This window comes from Aricia agestis, chromosome 11 (genome assembly GCF_905147365.1).
Source record: "Aricia agestis chromosome 11, ilAriAges1.1, whole genome shotgun sequence".
NCBI lineage: Eukaryota > Metazoa > Arthropoda > Insecta > Lepidoptera > Lycaenidae > Aricia > Aricia agestis.
The window spans coordinates 10,521,818-10,538,569 of NC_056416.1; the positions used below are offsets into that span (position 1 = coordinate 10,521,818).

General features: G+C 37.2%; 1 protein-coding gene across 4 annotated transcripts in view; it reads right to left on the reverse strand.

The window, feature by feature from the left end:
* The window catches only part of LOC121731524 (trafficking kinesin-binding protein milt), a 62,248-nt gene extending 46,265 nt beyond the window's left edge, over positions 1-15,983 (reverse strand). Inside the window, exons 1-3 of one of the 4 annotated variants that reach the window (XM_042120984.1) lie at positions 11,537-11,737; positions 9,974-10,189; positions 5,059-5,163 (exon numbers count right to left, since the gene is read on the reverse strand). In XM_042120984.1, the coding sequence (XP_041976918.1) occupies positions 5,059-5,163; positions 9,974-10,064 (196 nt within the window). In that variant the 5' untranslated portion in view covers positions 10,065-10,189; positions 11,537-11,737. Of the gene's footprint in view, positions 1-5,058; positions 5,164-9,973; positions 10,239-11,536; positions 11,738-15,894 lie in introns of those variants that run through there. The other 3 variants (XM_042120990.1, XM_042120986.1, XM_042120985.1) reach the window with 3 other exon arrangements.
* Between the last annotated feature and the right edge of the window lie 769 nt (positions 15,984-16,752).

The following is a 16,752-nucleotide window of genomic DNA, read 5'->3' on the forward strand; positions in this document are numbered from 1 at the left end:
ATAAGTTCGAAATCTAGTTTATTCATAATAAAACACTGTCTGGCATCTAGATCCATCTTATAGCTTTAGATTCTGAGTAATCCCGTCAAAGATACTAACAAGAATTTCACATTTTACCATTCTTGTTGTTAAGAACCATATTTTGACACTCCGATTGTTTATCTAAATCCATTCGCAATGGAAAGCCATTCATATTTACATCATGAGAATCTGTGTCGATACGAGATTTAGTCTAAATGTCGTACGTAGGTGGCACGGAAAGTGCACACTATTTTTGTGATACCTATTCATAGAAGCGTTTCTAGGGTATCCGTCTTGAACGTGGTCGAACATCTGAACCATATCGAATGCTTGACCCATTTCAGCGCATACTGGAGCTACGCGCGCACTTGACAAACACATCCGCTATACTGTCAGGATGTCATTATGATTCATTCGTCCTCATACCTTGTTCCTACAACTGAATATAGTTTTTCTCAGAGATTGATCAAATTAGACAAGTTTTCTATGGTGCATACACTAGACAGTGATGAGTGAATAATGGTGAATATTCTTCACTAATCTAAATACGTACATCGGTTTCATTTTAAGCGCAATTTGTAAGCGTAGCGATTATAAGACAATTCGGTACCATTTACGTATTGTCAAGAGATGACACCACAGACCCCCATACACATAATCACACATTCACACATTGGATCACAGGTTGGGAAACATTGAACTGTAGTAATGCACGAATAAAGCATTACTTATTTGTTTATTTGAACGCCTCCAACGTAACATTACAATAGCCGCCATCAAATATACAACAAATTACATAACTAGCACATAATTGAAAAAATATAATAATTTTTATTAATAATAATAATATTACTGTTACATAACATAAACTTACAATTTTATTGTAAGTAAGCCAATGAAAATTATACTTACTTAAGAGTTAAGTCAATAAATAATGCAATTTCTTATGATGTTAAGTGTTAACCATTAAGAGACATCTAGCTTTTCCGGTAACTGTAGTTGCTCGTTAAGTAAATGTAGCACAAGAAGTAAAGTACCGTCATCAAAGATCATAAGCCCAAGGTCAATGACTGCCAAAGGTCTAACTCTAGACTGAAGATTACGACTGGGAAGACTATCTATCTGCAAATCGTATAATCAACGGTGGCAAAAACTAGAACTGCATTACTTACTTTGATGAGATTTCCTTATTCACGAGTCACCACGGATTAATTAATTTTGTGGAATGAACTGAAAAGAGGCTGAGTCTCTTAAGAGCTGCTTAAAATTAGCAGTGACGGATCAACCCTTAATCAAATTAAGTTAAGCAATTGCCTAAGGCATCACGTCTGGGGGGGCACCAGAAGGACAAAAAACATCCGTCGTTGGGGCATCACGTCTCACCACTCTCACTTCATCAATTCATCAAAAACCTCACCAAAAAAGGTCCTAAAAAATAAGTCATGTTTATGGGTGGTAAAAGCTTAAAGACAGATTCTAGTTGACATACGGATGGGGCGGGGGGGCAAGGGGGGGCGGGGGGGGGGGGGGGTACACAGGCATGGATTGCTTAGGGCATCAAGTAGTCTTAATCCGTCACTGAAAATGAGACGCAGTTAAGTCACATAATGCCCTTGTCATTGTGCATAGGAAGAGGCAGCGATAGCTTTTGATGTTGCATTTTAAGAATTTGGAATTAAATGTCACATAACAAAATGATAGAATGATCATACTATCAGTGGCGGCCTTACCCATTGCGAGGCCCGGACGGAGAGTCTTTGCGAGGCCCTGGGAGCCAGGTATTTGCGAGGCTCCTGCAAGAGCGAGGCCCCGGGCGATTGCCCTGTTCGCCACCCCCTAGGGCCGCCACTGCATACAATCATTTAGATTTCAAAACCAACAACATATTTCAATATTTTCCTTCATACTACGATGAATTCCCTGTCTGCATTCGAAGAAAACACTTGTAACATTGAGTCAAGGTTAGTTTAACGCCGCGGCTAAATTTAACTGAAGAGCCCTTTAACGAGCCAGATCGATTTAACTATTTAAATCATGACTTATTAACTTCCTCGTAGTTTAATGATTCACACAAAACATGCACATCTATTTTTTTCATAGATACCTATCTCTTTTGTTCAGCCAATGAGTTACAACTCAGAAAATAACACTCAAATAATGAGTGTTTTTGGTCACCAAACAGTACCGAAGTGGCAGTTTTTTTAAACTCTTTTTGTATAACAATTTACGTGTCTGATATAATATAGGATAGGGCTAGGTATGTGTAAAGCATGTTATAATTTATAGAACCAAAGACGTGCAATTAAGAATTCTCATAATTACGATAGATTACTGTCATAGGTTTTTTTATAATATTATGATTTAAAGATATTGCAACAATAAGTATCAAGATGTATAATATTGTAGCATCAACTATGGATTTAAATAAAACAGATATAAACAGATTCATATCTTCATTTGATAACAAAGCCCTCAAAAATCAACGATAACAAAGCCCTGCTAAGACTAATTCGGAGTAAAGATATAAGTTAGTCATATGTTAAATTATAAATATATACAACTACATACAAACTAATGTCTATCTTCTGGGCTCTACATAGAGAAAATGTATTAAACCTACATCAACATCAAAGCTATCAACTATCACGTCATATTTTACAATTAAAAATCCATTTTCGATTGCTATTAAATGATCTTCATTCTTACAACAATTAGAAAGGTGTTGAGAAATTATTTTCAAGACGATTTACCCTTCTCCAGGGTTGACAGTTATAGACTTTAGACAACATATGAATACAAGGTATAACAAAAGTAGTAAAGTATTTATACTTTAGGGTGTGTATGAGTCTCTTATATAGAGTTCACTGCGAAAGTGCAGCGCTGAAAGAGTATTTTTTTGTTATTTTTTGCCAAAGCAAATAACAAAAAAATACCCTTTCGCTGCTGCTACTTTCACAGTAAGGAATACATGCACACCCTAAAGTATTATCACTTTGGTTACACCCTGTATATTTCATTGTTTTTGTTAGAATTTCTCTTTTACCAAAGCAATCTTATTATATTGCCCTACAAACATCTTGAAATAATATTCGTCCCTCGTATGTAAGAGAGTCACGAGTATATGAGAGTAATAATATTATATGACTTAGGGAGTGGGACCTTATAGACACAAACGAAAAAATAATAACATTTTCTTAGAAATATTCTGTGGCACGTGAACATTAATGCCTGTTTCCAGCAGTGGGTTTAAGTTCATAGTGGATCATTTCTCGTGTTTAACGAAAGAAAAGGCACGATATTTTGAAAGAGAGAAGCAATAACCTAAAGCAAATGGGCCTAAGAAAACTTTTTGAAAAAGGTGAATGAGGTGAAAAATAATACAAGCGATTATGAACAAGCATGGGCTTGTTATCTATGGAGATAGTGGTCGATTGTATACTATAGAGTATAGAGACCATTGCAATTATGGTGGTGGCTATCAACAACATCACAACGTGGAGGAACAACTAACCCAGCTCAAGCACCCCGGGGGTATGTGGGACTCTTACCCACTAAAACAACCTGCGGTTTGCCTTCAACCATATACCGAAGGATATCCTGGATCTGTCTAACACAGGACTCCCTCCACGACCGGCCGGTCTACCTCAAAAGGGACCAGATTTCCACCAAAGTACGGGAACACTCCCGCAAAATACTGAAGCGTTCCCCTCGGCGCCAGGACCAGCTAAGCCGGGCAGGTTAGGAACAACTAACCCAACCTTAAGCTAAATTAACCTAGTTGCTAGTTTTTTTGGAAATATTTAGTAGTAGGTAGACAAAACTTGCAGGAGACATTACAACCTTTGATTTCGTCGCAATAAAACGGACAGTCTTGGAAACGTCACCATACCAAACGATATGACTAATGAAATGTATTGTGCGCCGACCGTGAACTCAATTTTAGCCGTTAATAGCTCTATTACGTCACTATTCATATTGACAGCCGCACTTGCACTAGCCAGGCTATGGTTCACTTCACTATGTGGGCTGACATGATCATGGCATTTAGAGGCGAAGCTGATCTATTTTAGCAGTGTTGGTATATGGTTATACCGTGCCCGCAAGTCTGTGAAGCACCACGGGGTTTCAGTGGGTAGTCCGACGCCACATACCCCGGCTGATATCCCCAAATAGCCGGGGATGAGCAAAACATTTCCTCATGTAAAAAAATGGTAGAGTGATGGGGACTTCAAAGGTAGTAAAATATTATTTATTGCTAGACGTTGCCATACAAAACAATAAATAACGCCATCTAGTGTTTATGAGCTGAAACTAGACAGTTCGCACAGTTCCAAACATAGGATCGCGAAAAATGACAAGGACCAAAAAGCTCTAAACTCGAACCTTTTTTGCAAACAGCCTAACAGAAATTTGAAATCTTTTCTTTAACTTTCGACTCTACTGCAATCAAACATGTTCATACAGCTTCGAATAAGTTTTAATTCAGTCTTGGTATAATACCACTACAAAATCGTATATTCATAAAAACAAAAGCAGTATGCAGTTCGATAGAATCCCGCCGCGATTAAAGCTACATTAAAATGCTGGATTAAACCAGTACAAATCCTATTTCGAAATAAAACCCGCATATAATAATATAGTACTTTTGATAACTATTGTATTAACTGTGTTGCATAAACTTTGCTCGATCAGAGGCCTGTATAGTGTACGTTACTGTCGAAGGCTGTTAACCTCGAACTTATTTTGGCGGAAATTACCATTTGCCACGCTCTGTCGGCGACATGACGGTGGCGGTATTTTGCTCAACTTAATTCTATTTGTTTAAACAATCCATAATGGCAGATCAAATTATACATAAAAACAGCCTAATGCATTCAATAGCTTTTGAAAATCTAGCCTTAAAACGTATGGAAGAAATATGGCGGAAAGCGATCAACGCGCCTGCTCACTTTTTTTTTAAATAAATCACAGATTAAAAACGAAACTGTAACACCATATGGAATACACCATATCTCTACCATAGATTAAAAAACGTACCTCCAAACTGCGTGAGGCTGTCCGCTCGCAACCGATACTTGGGAATGTGCTCTTGGAGAAGGCTGACGATCTCGACTTCTGGCACCTCCTCGCTATTGCACAACTCTGCAGACAAAAATATAAACAATTACAACACGCACTATACCACCACAAGTCACAACACAGACAATGAGCTGATATAAACCTATAATATAACCGATATCCAACTTTCACGCTAAATAGGAAAATTTTGATCGAGATAACGAATAGTTAGAAAGCTGGTTGGGCTGGGAATTCGTGACTCGCTAGGGCGCATTGTATGTACTGTACTGGATGGTACGACGGAGGCTGCAGACATAATCAATACTCCACACCGCACGGGTGGCTGACCGCGGCATCGTACGAATTATTTCGCCAAAATCGATACTCAACTTTCCAATACAACCTCCTTGCTTAAGAGGATTCCACACCGCCCTTTTTTCCATACAAACGTTGTCCCCTGTTTCCTCCCTGGATAATGCTAGTAGAGTTATAATTTTTTTCCTGAATATCTACGGCCACTAATACAATGTCCCTATGTTTTCTTTTTTTTTATAATTTAATTATTAAATAAGATATGAACGTTCAAAAACCCAAAAAAATGGCCAGATTTTCCACTGTGTTCAAACGTCCAGAAAACAGATTTGGCTAGATTATACAAAAAAAGCAAAACATAGGAACACAGCTCAAGCCTTTTTTTAATCTTTAATGAAAAAAGTACTTAAATCGGTTAAGTTTTGGAGAAGGAATCAGGGGACAACGAATCGTTGATTTTCTGGATTTTCTGCAGTTGTCTCTATCGCGTTCTGCGGTATAGGCTTGAGGTAAGGGAGACAGCTATAGATATTACACGTACTTTTTTTTCATTTCTCTAGCCGCTGTTGTATCCTCTTAAGTATAAAATTAACACCAGTAATAAGTAATTAATTTTCACTATACTCTTCTTTATGGCACTGAAAATTTAATGTTGGTACATCATAATAAAATTTTGATTAATGTGCATAGTTATCTCTCTTCATGTTTATTTTCTGTCTTGAATATAAATCCAATTACTCATGTGCTGATGGAAAACTATTTACCACAAACTCATAATTTTTTTTCGCAATAAATAAGAAAATCATTAGAATTACTAGATTGCAAATCAACAAAAGTGCTGTCAACGAACGACCTTTGTCATACATACATACAACGTAGAATGCTTTATCAGAAACGAGCATCTATGCGTCTACAATCTACATCTATTCGAATTTTGGCACTCTTCGTTTCTTACTTTACCTTCTTAAGAGTTGTAGATTTTATCGAGTGTGGACTTATAATAGGAAATATTGTCACAATTGAATGAAATCATGATGTCAAACTATCATTAGCTGTTATGTAACCTAATAGAGGATAATGACTCTGTAGTATTTTTCGTGTATTTATTGTGGACATCGGCATCGAACCGAGACTAGCTTGACAAATTAACACAGGGTTAACATTCAAGGACGTAGATTTTATTATCTTGGTGTCAGCATGACCTTCGTCTTTTGATTAATAATGTCAACGCGTGCAGAACCTGCATACATAAAGATAGAGAAAGCAGAGAGCTGTTAATTAACAATTAACTAAAATAGCAAGTTGTTCACAAATCGCTAATAGAAACGAAGAACAACTGAGGTCCTAAGATTTGACCCTGAGGCACACCTCGATTTGATTATATTAGCAAACAACGGTTGAAAATATTTGCGCTTTTCGCAATATCCTTCGTGACCAAAATATCATTGCATCTAAATTCATCGGACTCTGCAAAACGTAGGAGCGAAGTCGCGTTTGATTGCTAAGTGCTTAGATAAATGAAACGTGTCCTAAATGATAAGGAGATAGACTTCGCAAATATTAAGTTAGGTAATACCAACTCTTACCATTTACACAATATATAAGATTTTTTTAAGAAAAACTTAAACGAAGGACACCTTGGTGTCTTACTCAAAATTTTACAGACTTGACAAACTCATACACAAAGGTTTAAAGCCAGCTAAATACACCTTTGTATTCAAGTTATTTACTTGTCGTGCAACTCTATAGCCTATAGCCAAATGCTATAACTTTCTCACACCGCGACCGTTATCATGGGAATAATTGCTAGGTAAAGTTATGCACTTGTTAGACTAAAGTTTATCGAGACGTTAACAAATAGTCAATTTTATCATAGTCGTTGATGTCGTACAGATATGACCTAAGTTCTAAAGTTTGAATCGTGGCTAGATTGTTTGGATGTAAAATTTCTGAATTCCATAACTTCTTAAGATATATGACTTCTTAGGTATACGCCTCATAAGTTTACGTTGCTGAATTCCGTTGCCTTGTAAAACGCTTGAGTTTTAAAGATCGTAAAAACATGTACAAAATTGAGGAAAATGGTAAATACTTGAGAGCGATGTTAATATCTGCGGCTGTAGATTTGAACATTTAACGTGGGATAGCCATGCTTCGGCACGAATGGACCGGCTCGACCGGAGAAATACCACGTTCTCACAGAAAACCGGCTTGAATCTGCGCTTGAATGTGTTCTGCCGTGAATCTGTGTTTCGCCGAGAGAATCTGAGTTTACCGGAGGCCCAATACCTACCCTATTCTCTTCCCTACCCTCCCCTATCCCCTTCCCTTGCCTTCCCTACCCTCTCCTATTACCTTATTCCCTCTTAAAAGGCCGGCAACGCACCTACAGCTCTTCTGATACTGCGAGTGTCCATGGGCAACGGAAGTTGCTTTCCATCAGGTGATCCGTTTGCTCGTTTGCCCCCTTATTTCATAAAAAAAAATGAGCATGACACAGGCAGAGCTAATACAGTTAGTTAAGGTCTTAAGCCGTTAAACAAGTGTTGAGTCATAAGCGTCTGACTTCCTCCGGTTACGCTCCGACGCGATTAGATTATTTAGCAGACAATATTAAAACAATCGCTTGTATCATAACTGCTTCTGTATGAGGCAAGGCGCCATTATCCTATACACTTTATAATTATGTTACGCCTTTAAAATTAAAACAAGAAACAAAAGTATCCATACTAATATCATAAATGCGAAAGTGTTTCTGTATGTCTGTTACCTCTTCACGCCCAAACCGCTGAACCGATTTTGCCTTTTGGTACGGAGATACTTTGAGTGCCGGGAAAGGACATAGGATACTTTTTATCCCGGAAAAATATACGGTTTCCGCGCGATAAACGAGTTTTGGCGCAACGGAGTTGCGGGCGTCATCTGATTACAATATAATCTTATGTAGACACGGTGCGAATTCTTGGATTTAGACATATTCTAACGTCCGTGCGAAAAGCAAGAAATTTTAGCAAAGACGAAGAAAGGAAGTTCTAGCTGTAATAGGCAGAGATTTGCATGAAGAGCTTCTAAATGTGAGAGGTAAGTGATGCTGACTGAAACGTAGGTATGGGAACTCCATGGACCATGCCAGTGAATCACTAAAATATCAATTCAATAATGTCTAGACAAAGCAAAATTTATAGTATATTGTCGTTATCATAAACTCGATATTTACATAAATATTATATTTTATGATATGATCCAATGTTACACCAATGTTAGATAACGATTGTGCTCTTTTCGGTAGACGTTTGTATTGAAAATCGTGACCATCACCTCAATTGCTTCATTTGTAGAGTCATTTTAAGGTCTTGATAGAATTTTCCTCGAGATAAAATAACGAGAAAGGATTTATTCATTTTTAAGAGTTGAAAAGTAGGGTCAATAACCTGATATCAAATAATACTACAGACATACAATGTTGAGCAAAATAATATGTTACATGTATTATGTAGAGCTATTCTAGCGACCTATTGGCAGATGTGCCTAATTTTCATCTCCTGGCATACGTACAGAAATATTATCAGCTTTCCATTTAAATTGATGTAGAATTCGCATACGCAATAAATTATAATATATAATGATATTATAGTTAATACTAAAGAATTGAGATAACATAGAAACGAACTTTTTCAGATTAAACTTAAAATACTGAATTCTTATTTCTTTACAAACTATAATTTAAGATTAATATTATTATAATAATAATATCTATGGACGCTTCACACCACGTCAGTCTGGCCCCGTGCTAAGTACCTAAAGGACTTGTGTTACAGGTACCAAACAACGGAAATATATTTAATACTTTTATACTATACATATATTTAAGATTTTTATTATATCATACACATGTTTAATATTAATACATCCAGACCCGGGAACATTGAAAACTTTTTGTTCCGTCGACGGGATTCGAACCCGCGACCCCCGGCTTGAGCTACCGACGCGCTCACCACTGAGCCACAGAGGTCGTCAAATTATTGTTATTATGGAATGAGAATGATAAGCTAAGTCCTTAGTTATATGTGTACTTTAATAATAATATTAAAATAAAATATAAATTAAGGGGGCTCCAATACAAAAAACACAATTTCTGGCCTAATTTTGCTCTATTAATGGTACAAAACCCTTCGTGCGCGAGTCCAACTCGCACTTCGCCGATTATTGATAACCTGTGAGTGTTATTAAATAATTTCCATGACGCTAAAAATGGATATCTTCAAGTGCTAATGTCTGTTAAATCTTTAGAATAGACAACTAATTTTGGCAAACACATATCCATTTCCAACTCAAAATATATCCTACGAAATCATCACGTCAGTTTACGAAATTGCTAAGTATCTTCATTTTGTTATGCTCACTTAACAACTGCTAATCAAAATCTAATTACGGGTAGTAAAGGTATTACTTCTCATCAACAGTCATATGAAAGCATCAGCATACCTTCAAGGTATATGCGGAGCCCTTAGTTTATAGTTCCTTATGAAACAGGTAGCTAACCAGTAGCAACATTGTTCTTGTTCGTTCGCCCTGAACTTACCGTCGCTCCAAGCAATGAGCAAGTCCTCCTGCTTCTTGTCCTGGTCGGTCCGGCGCCGAGGTCGCGGCCTACTCCGTCTCCCGCTCATCATAGCACATCCACTGTTTATTTACTTTGGGACTCACATCAGAATTCACTGTCACTTAGGCGTACGTGCACTTATGATAGTTCCCCCAATAATCATACGCGGGCTAATCGAGATAGCGAGATAATGGGCTACGTCAGAAACGTCGATAAAAAACACCGGTGACTGCAATTAACGGCAAATCACACGACCGTTAAAACCTATTCTACCCAACTAACCCAAAAAATCAAACATCGTCCTTCTCTCTTCACACTCACGCCCGTCTTTCATATGCCAGGTGAAAAAGGGCGACGCGGAACCATCGCCAAGTTAGTTTTTTCTTATAATTCGATAAATATACAACATTTTAAAAATCTGCTTTTAAATGGGGCACAGTCTTTCCCGCTTCGGAAACAACGTGAAAAAAGTTTCGCGATCGATTTTCAAAAAGTCCCGTAAAATAGGGCACGGTACTTGCCGCTTCGTAAACATCGCGAAAAAACCCGTTCGATTTTCAAAAAGTCCTGTAAATAGAAACGACTACGAGGCCACACGCAGTGTACGGTCGTCGCACTCGTTCGCAGCTAATATAAATAAGGATGTCGTCAATGTGTTGGCATCGCTGCCGTACGCGAAACATCTCCGCAACTGCCATCACTTGGCATAATATCCATAAATCATAAACAATGGTAAACATTATGAAATATAGACACTTTTTTGGTTCTTCTTCATTTCGTTCTCAATCCATAGCTGAATTCTTCCAACTTTTCCCTATATAGTTTGGTACTACTAATATATATTCTGTGATATAGTTCGAAATAATCGGGATTCGGTAACTGTAACCTAAAATCATTATTTGATTTTTATTTTATTTTATTTTATTAACAAATGAATTTGTGTGGGGTTAAAAAATTGATTTACTCCGAGAAGATGTGGTTTGAAAGAAACCTAATTTTCTTGTATTATGTAACTTATAAATATATGTCAGATATTGTTCCAGGAACATATTAAAAACGAACATATTAAAAACTGAAACATCCAAAATTTGTAGGAGAAACTGCTCAACCAAAATAGTCGGCAGTCGCACAAGAAAGTTACATAAACAAGAACCTCACGAATTCAAAGTTTCCGAGTGCCGGTACACAATTAACGTTAATTAAACAAAAGGTCTAGAACTGTATTTGTGGGCTGTATTTAACAATGGTTAAAATCATGCAAGCGCTGGTCTTCAACTTGTCTGTTATGTAACCGTATCTTCACGTATACATGCGACAGTTAGCGGAACTATTCTAAGTTCTCGGCTGGGTCACGGGACAGTCACTGCAGATGGTCAGATCATGCAGGGGTACAACTCGATCTCTACCTTATACGCTGGCTTCCATCCCAGGGCAATGATTCATTAATGTTATGAACGGAATGTGAAACATCTACTCGCATTCGACGATCGATTCATGACTACCAGGCGTTAAAACTGCGTTCTACATGCCAAAACAGCGTACCTTTCATTTTCTATTCTTCGGGTAACTTAGATTTTAAAATTTAGAAAATCTCATCACATTAGCTAATAGAAAACCAATGATGTAGGTAATTTGGCTGCATTAATTTATCATTATTGGAAAGCCTTCGAAAGTTGCAACGTAAACAATGAACTGCAATTGTTTAATGCGATAAGGATCGAGCATGGACAATGGTTGCAGTGGACCGAGCGCGGCGTGAGACTGGCTGCGCGCGCGCCGCCCGCCCAAAATAATCCCTGGCACCCGGCCAATCCCACTTCAGGACCGACTTCATTCATAAGCCCTACGTTAAGGGCGAGCTAATAAAGCCATACATCAAAGCTCTTTAAGGCGGGGATTAATCTCAATCAAAAACGATAACCTTGCACACAACCAAAGACCAAGCGTATAGGCATCGCAATAAGATTCATTTTAGCTTAGCATAAAACTGTAACAACTCGGACGGATCTTCTCTATTTTTCATGTTTTTTTTAATATCTTTGGAAATAAATATTAAGAAACAAAATTGTTCGGTTAAAGAAATTTTAATATAGATTTACTAACAATTTATTCAAATAAAATGTATAATTATCCTAGTTAATACTTATATTTCGATGAAATAGAGTTTTTTCGGAGGTGACTTTGTAAATTAATTACAGCCAAAGTATTACGTTTTATTAAAATGTTTATGGTTTAAGGTTAAAGAAATTTTAATATAGATTTACTAACAATTTATTCAAATAAAATGTATAATTATCCTATTTAATACTTATATTCCGATGAAATAGAGTTTTTTCGGAGGTGAGTTTGTAAATTAATTACAGCCAAAGTATTACGTTTTATTAAAATGTTTATGGTTTAAGGTATTTTAAATATTGTGCTTTATATCTCATATTCTTTAACACTTCGTTATTATATTGGAAATAGGTAAACCGGGCGTCACGGAATAACAAATTGGGGTTTATCCTCGCCTTAACATCCTTTCTGAATTCTGAGCTTTTGTTTTACTTTTCTTAATGAAGTTTAATTTATTGACATCTTAAACGCGATTAATATTAAGTTGGTATGCAGTCTAATATCCGATTCCCATGATAGATTCTTGTACAAAAATAGCACTGTAGGCTTGTGGGAAGCGAGCCCAAGCTGTCTCCGATACCAATACTTTGTCAGTAATCAGTATACTGGCTGTCACTCAACAGTGAGAAGTGAGATCTGAGAAATTGACTATGGCGAATATCCGTTTTAGGAACAAAGACGTATCGGCATTTGCCAAAGAGAGAAAAGATTCATTCCCTTACAAAAGTAAACAGCAGTTTTGCACATGAATGAAGAAATAAGAAGTTGCATACTTTCCTCTAAAGGGAAGCCCTACAAGGAAAACGTTTGGGGGCGTTTTGCTGCAGATTTTAAGATGGGGTAAAAGTTGTTTGTTGATCAATTTGCCTGTGGAAAACGCGACAGTAACCAGACCGGTAAAAAGGTCGATTGGTGGTAACATAACGGAGTGAATCATTAATCATTTACATTTCTAGTCGGCCAGTAAAGACCTAGCACGTAATCACGATCAAATAGAACTCGTATATATGTATGTACAATAAAATAATTAAGTTCTTTAAAGGAGTGAGCACACTGAGACGGGCCGTGCCGGGGCTCATCGCAAAAATCCGCCTCCATACAATTTGTATGGAAGCGGAAATCCGCTGCGCCCTGACACAGTGTGCTATACGCGCATCCGCTGCCATACAAAATTGTATGGAGGCGGATTTTTGCGATGAGCCCCGGCACGGCCCGTCTCAGTGTACTCACTCCTTTAATGAACAGGAACAATTAGATAAACCAAGAATAACGCAAATCACTATACCAGGGCTTCCCAAACTTATTTGTACTGTGACACCCTTGGGACTTTGCCATTTCTTTACGACGCCCCTCAGCTCTCAAGTCTCAACCCAGCCCTCAAAAATACTTTCCAATTTAAGAATCAGCCTACATAGGTTATCAATTTAAAAGAGGTATTTATGAAAGATATTAAAGCTAGCAAGACTGGCTAATGTGAAGGCTGCGCTTGCTTTTCTGAGCATAGCTTCTGAAACCGCTGTCCGGGATGTATGAATGACACCTTAATACAATGGAATATTCATATTTGATTGTATTAAGGTGACGCCTCTGGGACAATGTCGTGAAGCCCCGGGGCGTCGCGACGCACAGTTTGAGAAGCTCTGCACTATACGATGGATTAGAGTTAACTTTTCGTAAAACCGTAAAGACAGCAATCTGCAGACTACAACCACCGATCAAACTATGTCTCACCGTTAATCGGTTTTAGACCAAAAACCCTGTATACGGGGAGGACGATCGACCCGGTTAAACTGTTGCAGGCCGAGTCCTGGCCGACCCAACCAGTCTCATGTGCATTTCCGTGTGTGTGCACGAGTCCGGTCGTCAGCCTACGATCAATTCGACCTGATAGATTGGCCGCTCTGTGTACTGGGGAACATTATCTGTAGTGTATTGATATAATTATAGATGGACGCGCCTACTAGGGAGGTAGGTGGAAATAGTTGGAGTGGTCGCCCGACTACAGCGACGATCACTTCTCCATCAGCAGCCGCCAGAGTAGTAGTGTTCAGTTATACGACAGCACACTATCAAACAATGCCTTCTCTTTGCAACAGAGGTTGACGCGAAATCTATGTAACAATAAGGAGCTATTAGGACTTACCTAAAAGTAGGTTAAGCCTGAGAATATGCATACATTTAACGCCACAATAAAAGTAAACAATGTAAATTACATGCTCGTGAGCTGGTGGAACATGCGATATCGATTATAGCCAATTGACTGGAGAAATTTGTGTGAAAGAAATCTGCATACTACATGTGGGTAACTCATTCATGCGCCTACTATAAACTTGGTAGTATATCTCCACACCAACGTGATTTATCTATTCTCTATTACAATGCTATAAGGTGAAATAGGTGTGCTGCTTATTTTTGAAGTTACGGCCTTTATGTGAGAGGTCTAGGACACCCAAACTGGGTTCTGTGGCGCAGACACAGACCTTAAAACGAATGAGGACGTCCGCGTCATTTCCAGAAGAATCGTCACAAGAACCCTCGTTGTAAGAAATAATAGCAAGATGTCACGTCGAACAATGAACGTGGACTGACCAAAAATTATACCTATTGAAATATAAGAATATTGTGCATGACATAATTTTTATAAATAAGTATTACGACGACCGTCTTTTATTTAGAATACTCGCAATAGTCGCAAATGTGTCCTTCTAAAACATGACAAGAATATTAAGTGTTTTGTATTAGAAAAAGTTTATGAATGTAATTTCATCTGAATTCTGAAATAAGCAATTAAATTTTTTTTTGTAGATTCGAAACCTTACAGAAACAAGCCACTTATCAATGACTAACTCTAATATAGTCATGAATGAATTCCATACCTAAAGTGGTTAGGGTCGTAATTTTCGTAAACAGACTAACTACACATTCCCCATATGAAGATGAGTCAACAGGAACATAATATAATCACTTAATTCAAGGCAAACCGGTTCATCCAAATACTGCTATCTAGCTGTTGTAACTGGATCCTGGATGTTAATTCAGCAGGTTAACATAATTCATACAAAAACTTGTCCTGCAGTTACTTTCACTTACTTTAGGTTCAATTACCAAATAACTCAATAACCAATATAATTAACTACCGTATGATGTTATGGAATAATTTTAATGGTTGAAATACGATCAAAACTGTTGTTTTTGGCACAATGATTTCCTTTTTCGTTTACTAAAGCAAGGCTTAGGAAACAGCACTTGTTAAAATTTTAGTTGAGGCAGTTTATTATTTGATAATTTTATTTCATTTCATTCTGTTCTATAAAGTTTCTTTCACACATGTACCGTCGAAGAAATTGATTCCTAGGCAGTTGACAGACTAACGTCATTTGGTCGGGTCAAGTCAATTCAATGATAATTGTTATCTGTCGGCTGGGTTTGACATAACGTGACCAAACTACGTAGGTCCCCCATCTGCCTAGGAATCAACTTATCTGATAGTACATAATGTATGATTTTTATGAACATGCTATTTTACAGTTTGATAGAATCCAGACAGGATTGAAGCAATTTTATGAATGAATTCAAATAGCAGGTTCAGGGTACTGATTTTAATGGATCATCAAATTTATAGCTACAAGTTGTGCAGCATAATGTACCTTTTCATTTTTGTGAGAATGTGTAGTTTTTGCTTTGGATAACTATAACGCCCTACATAATAAGTCACAAAAAAGTCTGAAGATTGTGTGGTGCGAAGTTAATGATTCATAAAGATTGAAATTGATTCAGGAACTCACCTGTAATTGTTCCTATGTGACGTGTTGTGCGTTGGACTAGCGAGGGCGCGCGAGTGGCATCCTGAAGGGCCGCCAGCTTGACGAACTGCCCTAAAACATATGACAATCATATTTGTTGATTAATACCTCCATCGTGGGAATCGCAGAAACAATAGATTTTCAATTGTTATGCGGCAGCCGGGTGCCGCTTGAATGAGTTAAATTACATACATGTATTTATAAAGTACATGTTGATAAATTTTAACAATTTTATATATCCTATCTAAGGATTATATTTTGTTGTATCTTTCAATTCTTATCATGTAAGTATCTCAAAAAATTGTTTTGCCAATTTGATAATAATCTGTTAGCATTTTTTGCATTGTGCCCACAATTCAATTGAGTAAATGTAACTTCTTACTTATTAACTGGCAAAAATAAAAATTAACAATACAAGGGTAACAAGATAATAATAGAATAAGTATAAAAATTTTGGTGACTTGTACTCACTGTATTATTTCATGAACTTGGCCCGTGCTTGAGTATAATATTTCTGCCTGAAAGTGAAGGAATGAGCCTTTGAAAAGCTTGTAGCCAACATTAGACAATGTAATATGCTGTACTTTTATGACATCATAAACTTCAATCACTGTAACTTAATTTCTTGCATTAAACTTTGTTTTTGCACTACAACACTCACATTTTAAACGAAATCAGTCGATGAGATCCTCCGTTTATTCTTTGATCAGTCACAACCTAGAAATTTGTTTGGAATACATGCTATTCAGACTATATATTTGTATTATTGTAATTAACAATCATATTGATCAAAATAACACATTTATAATTATAACTAAATTATTGTAAGCGCACGTAAGA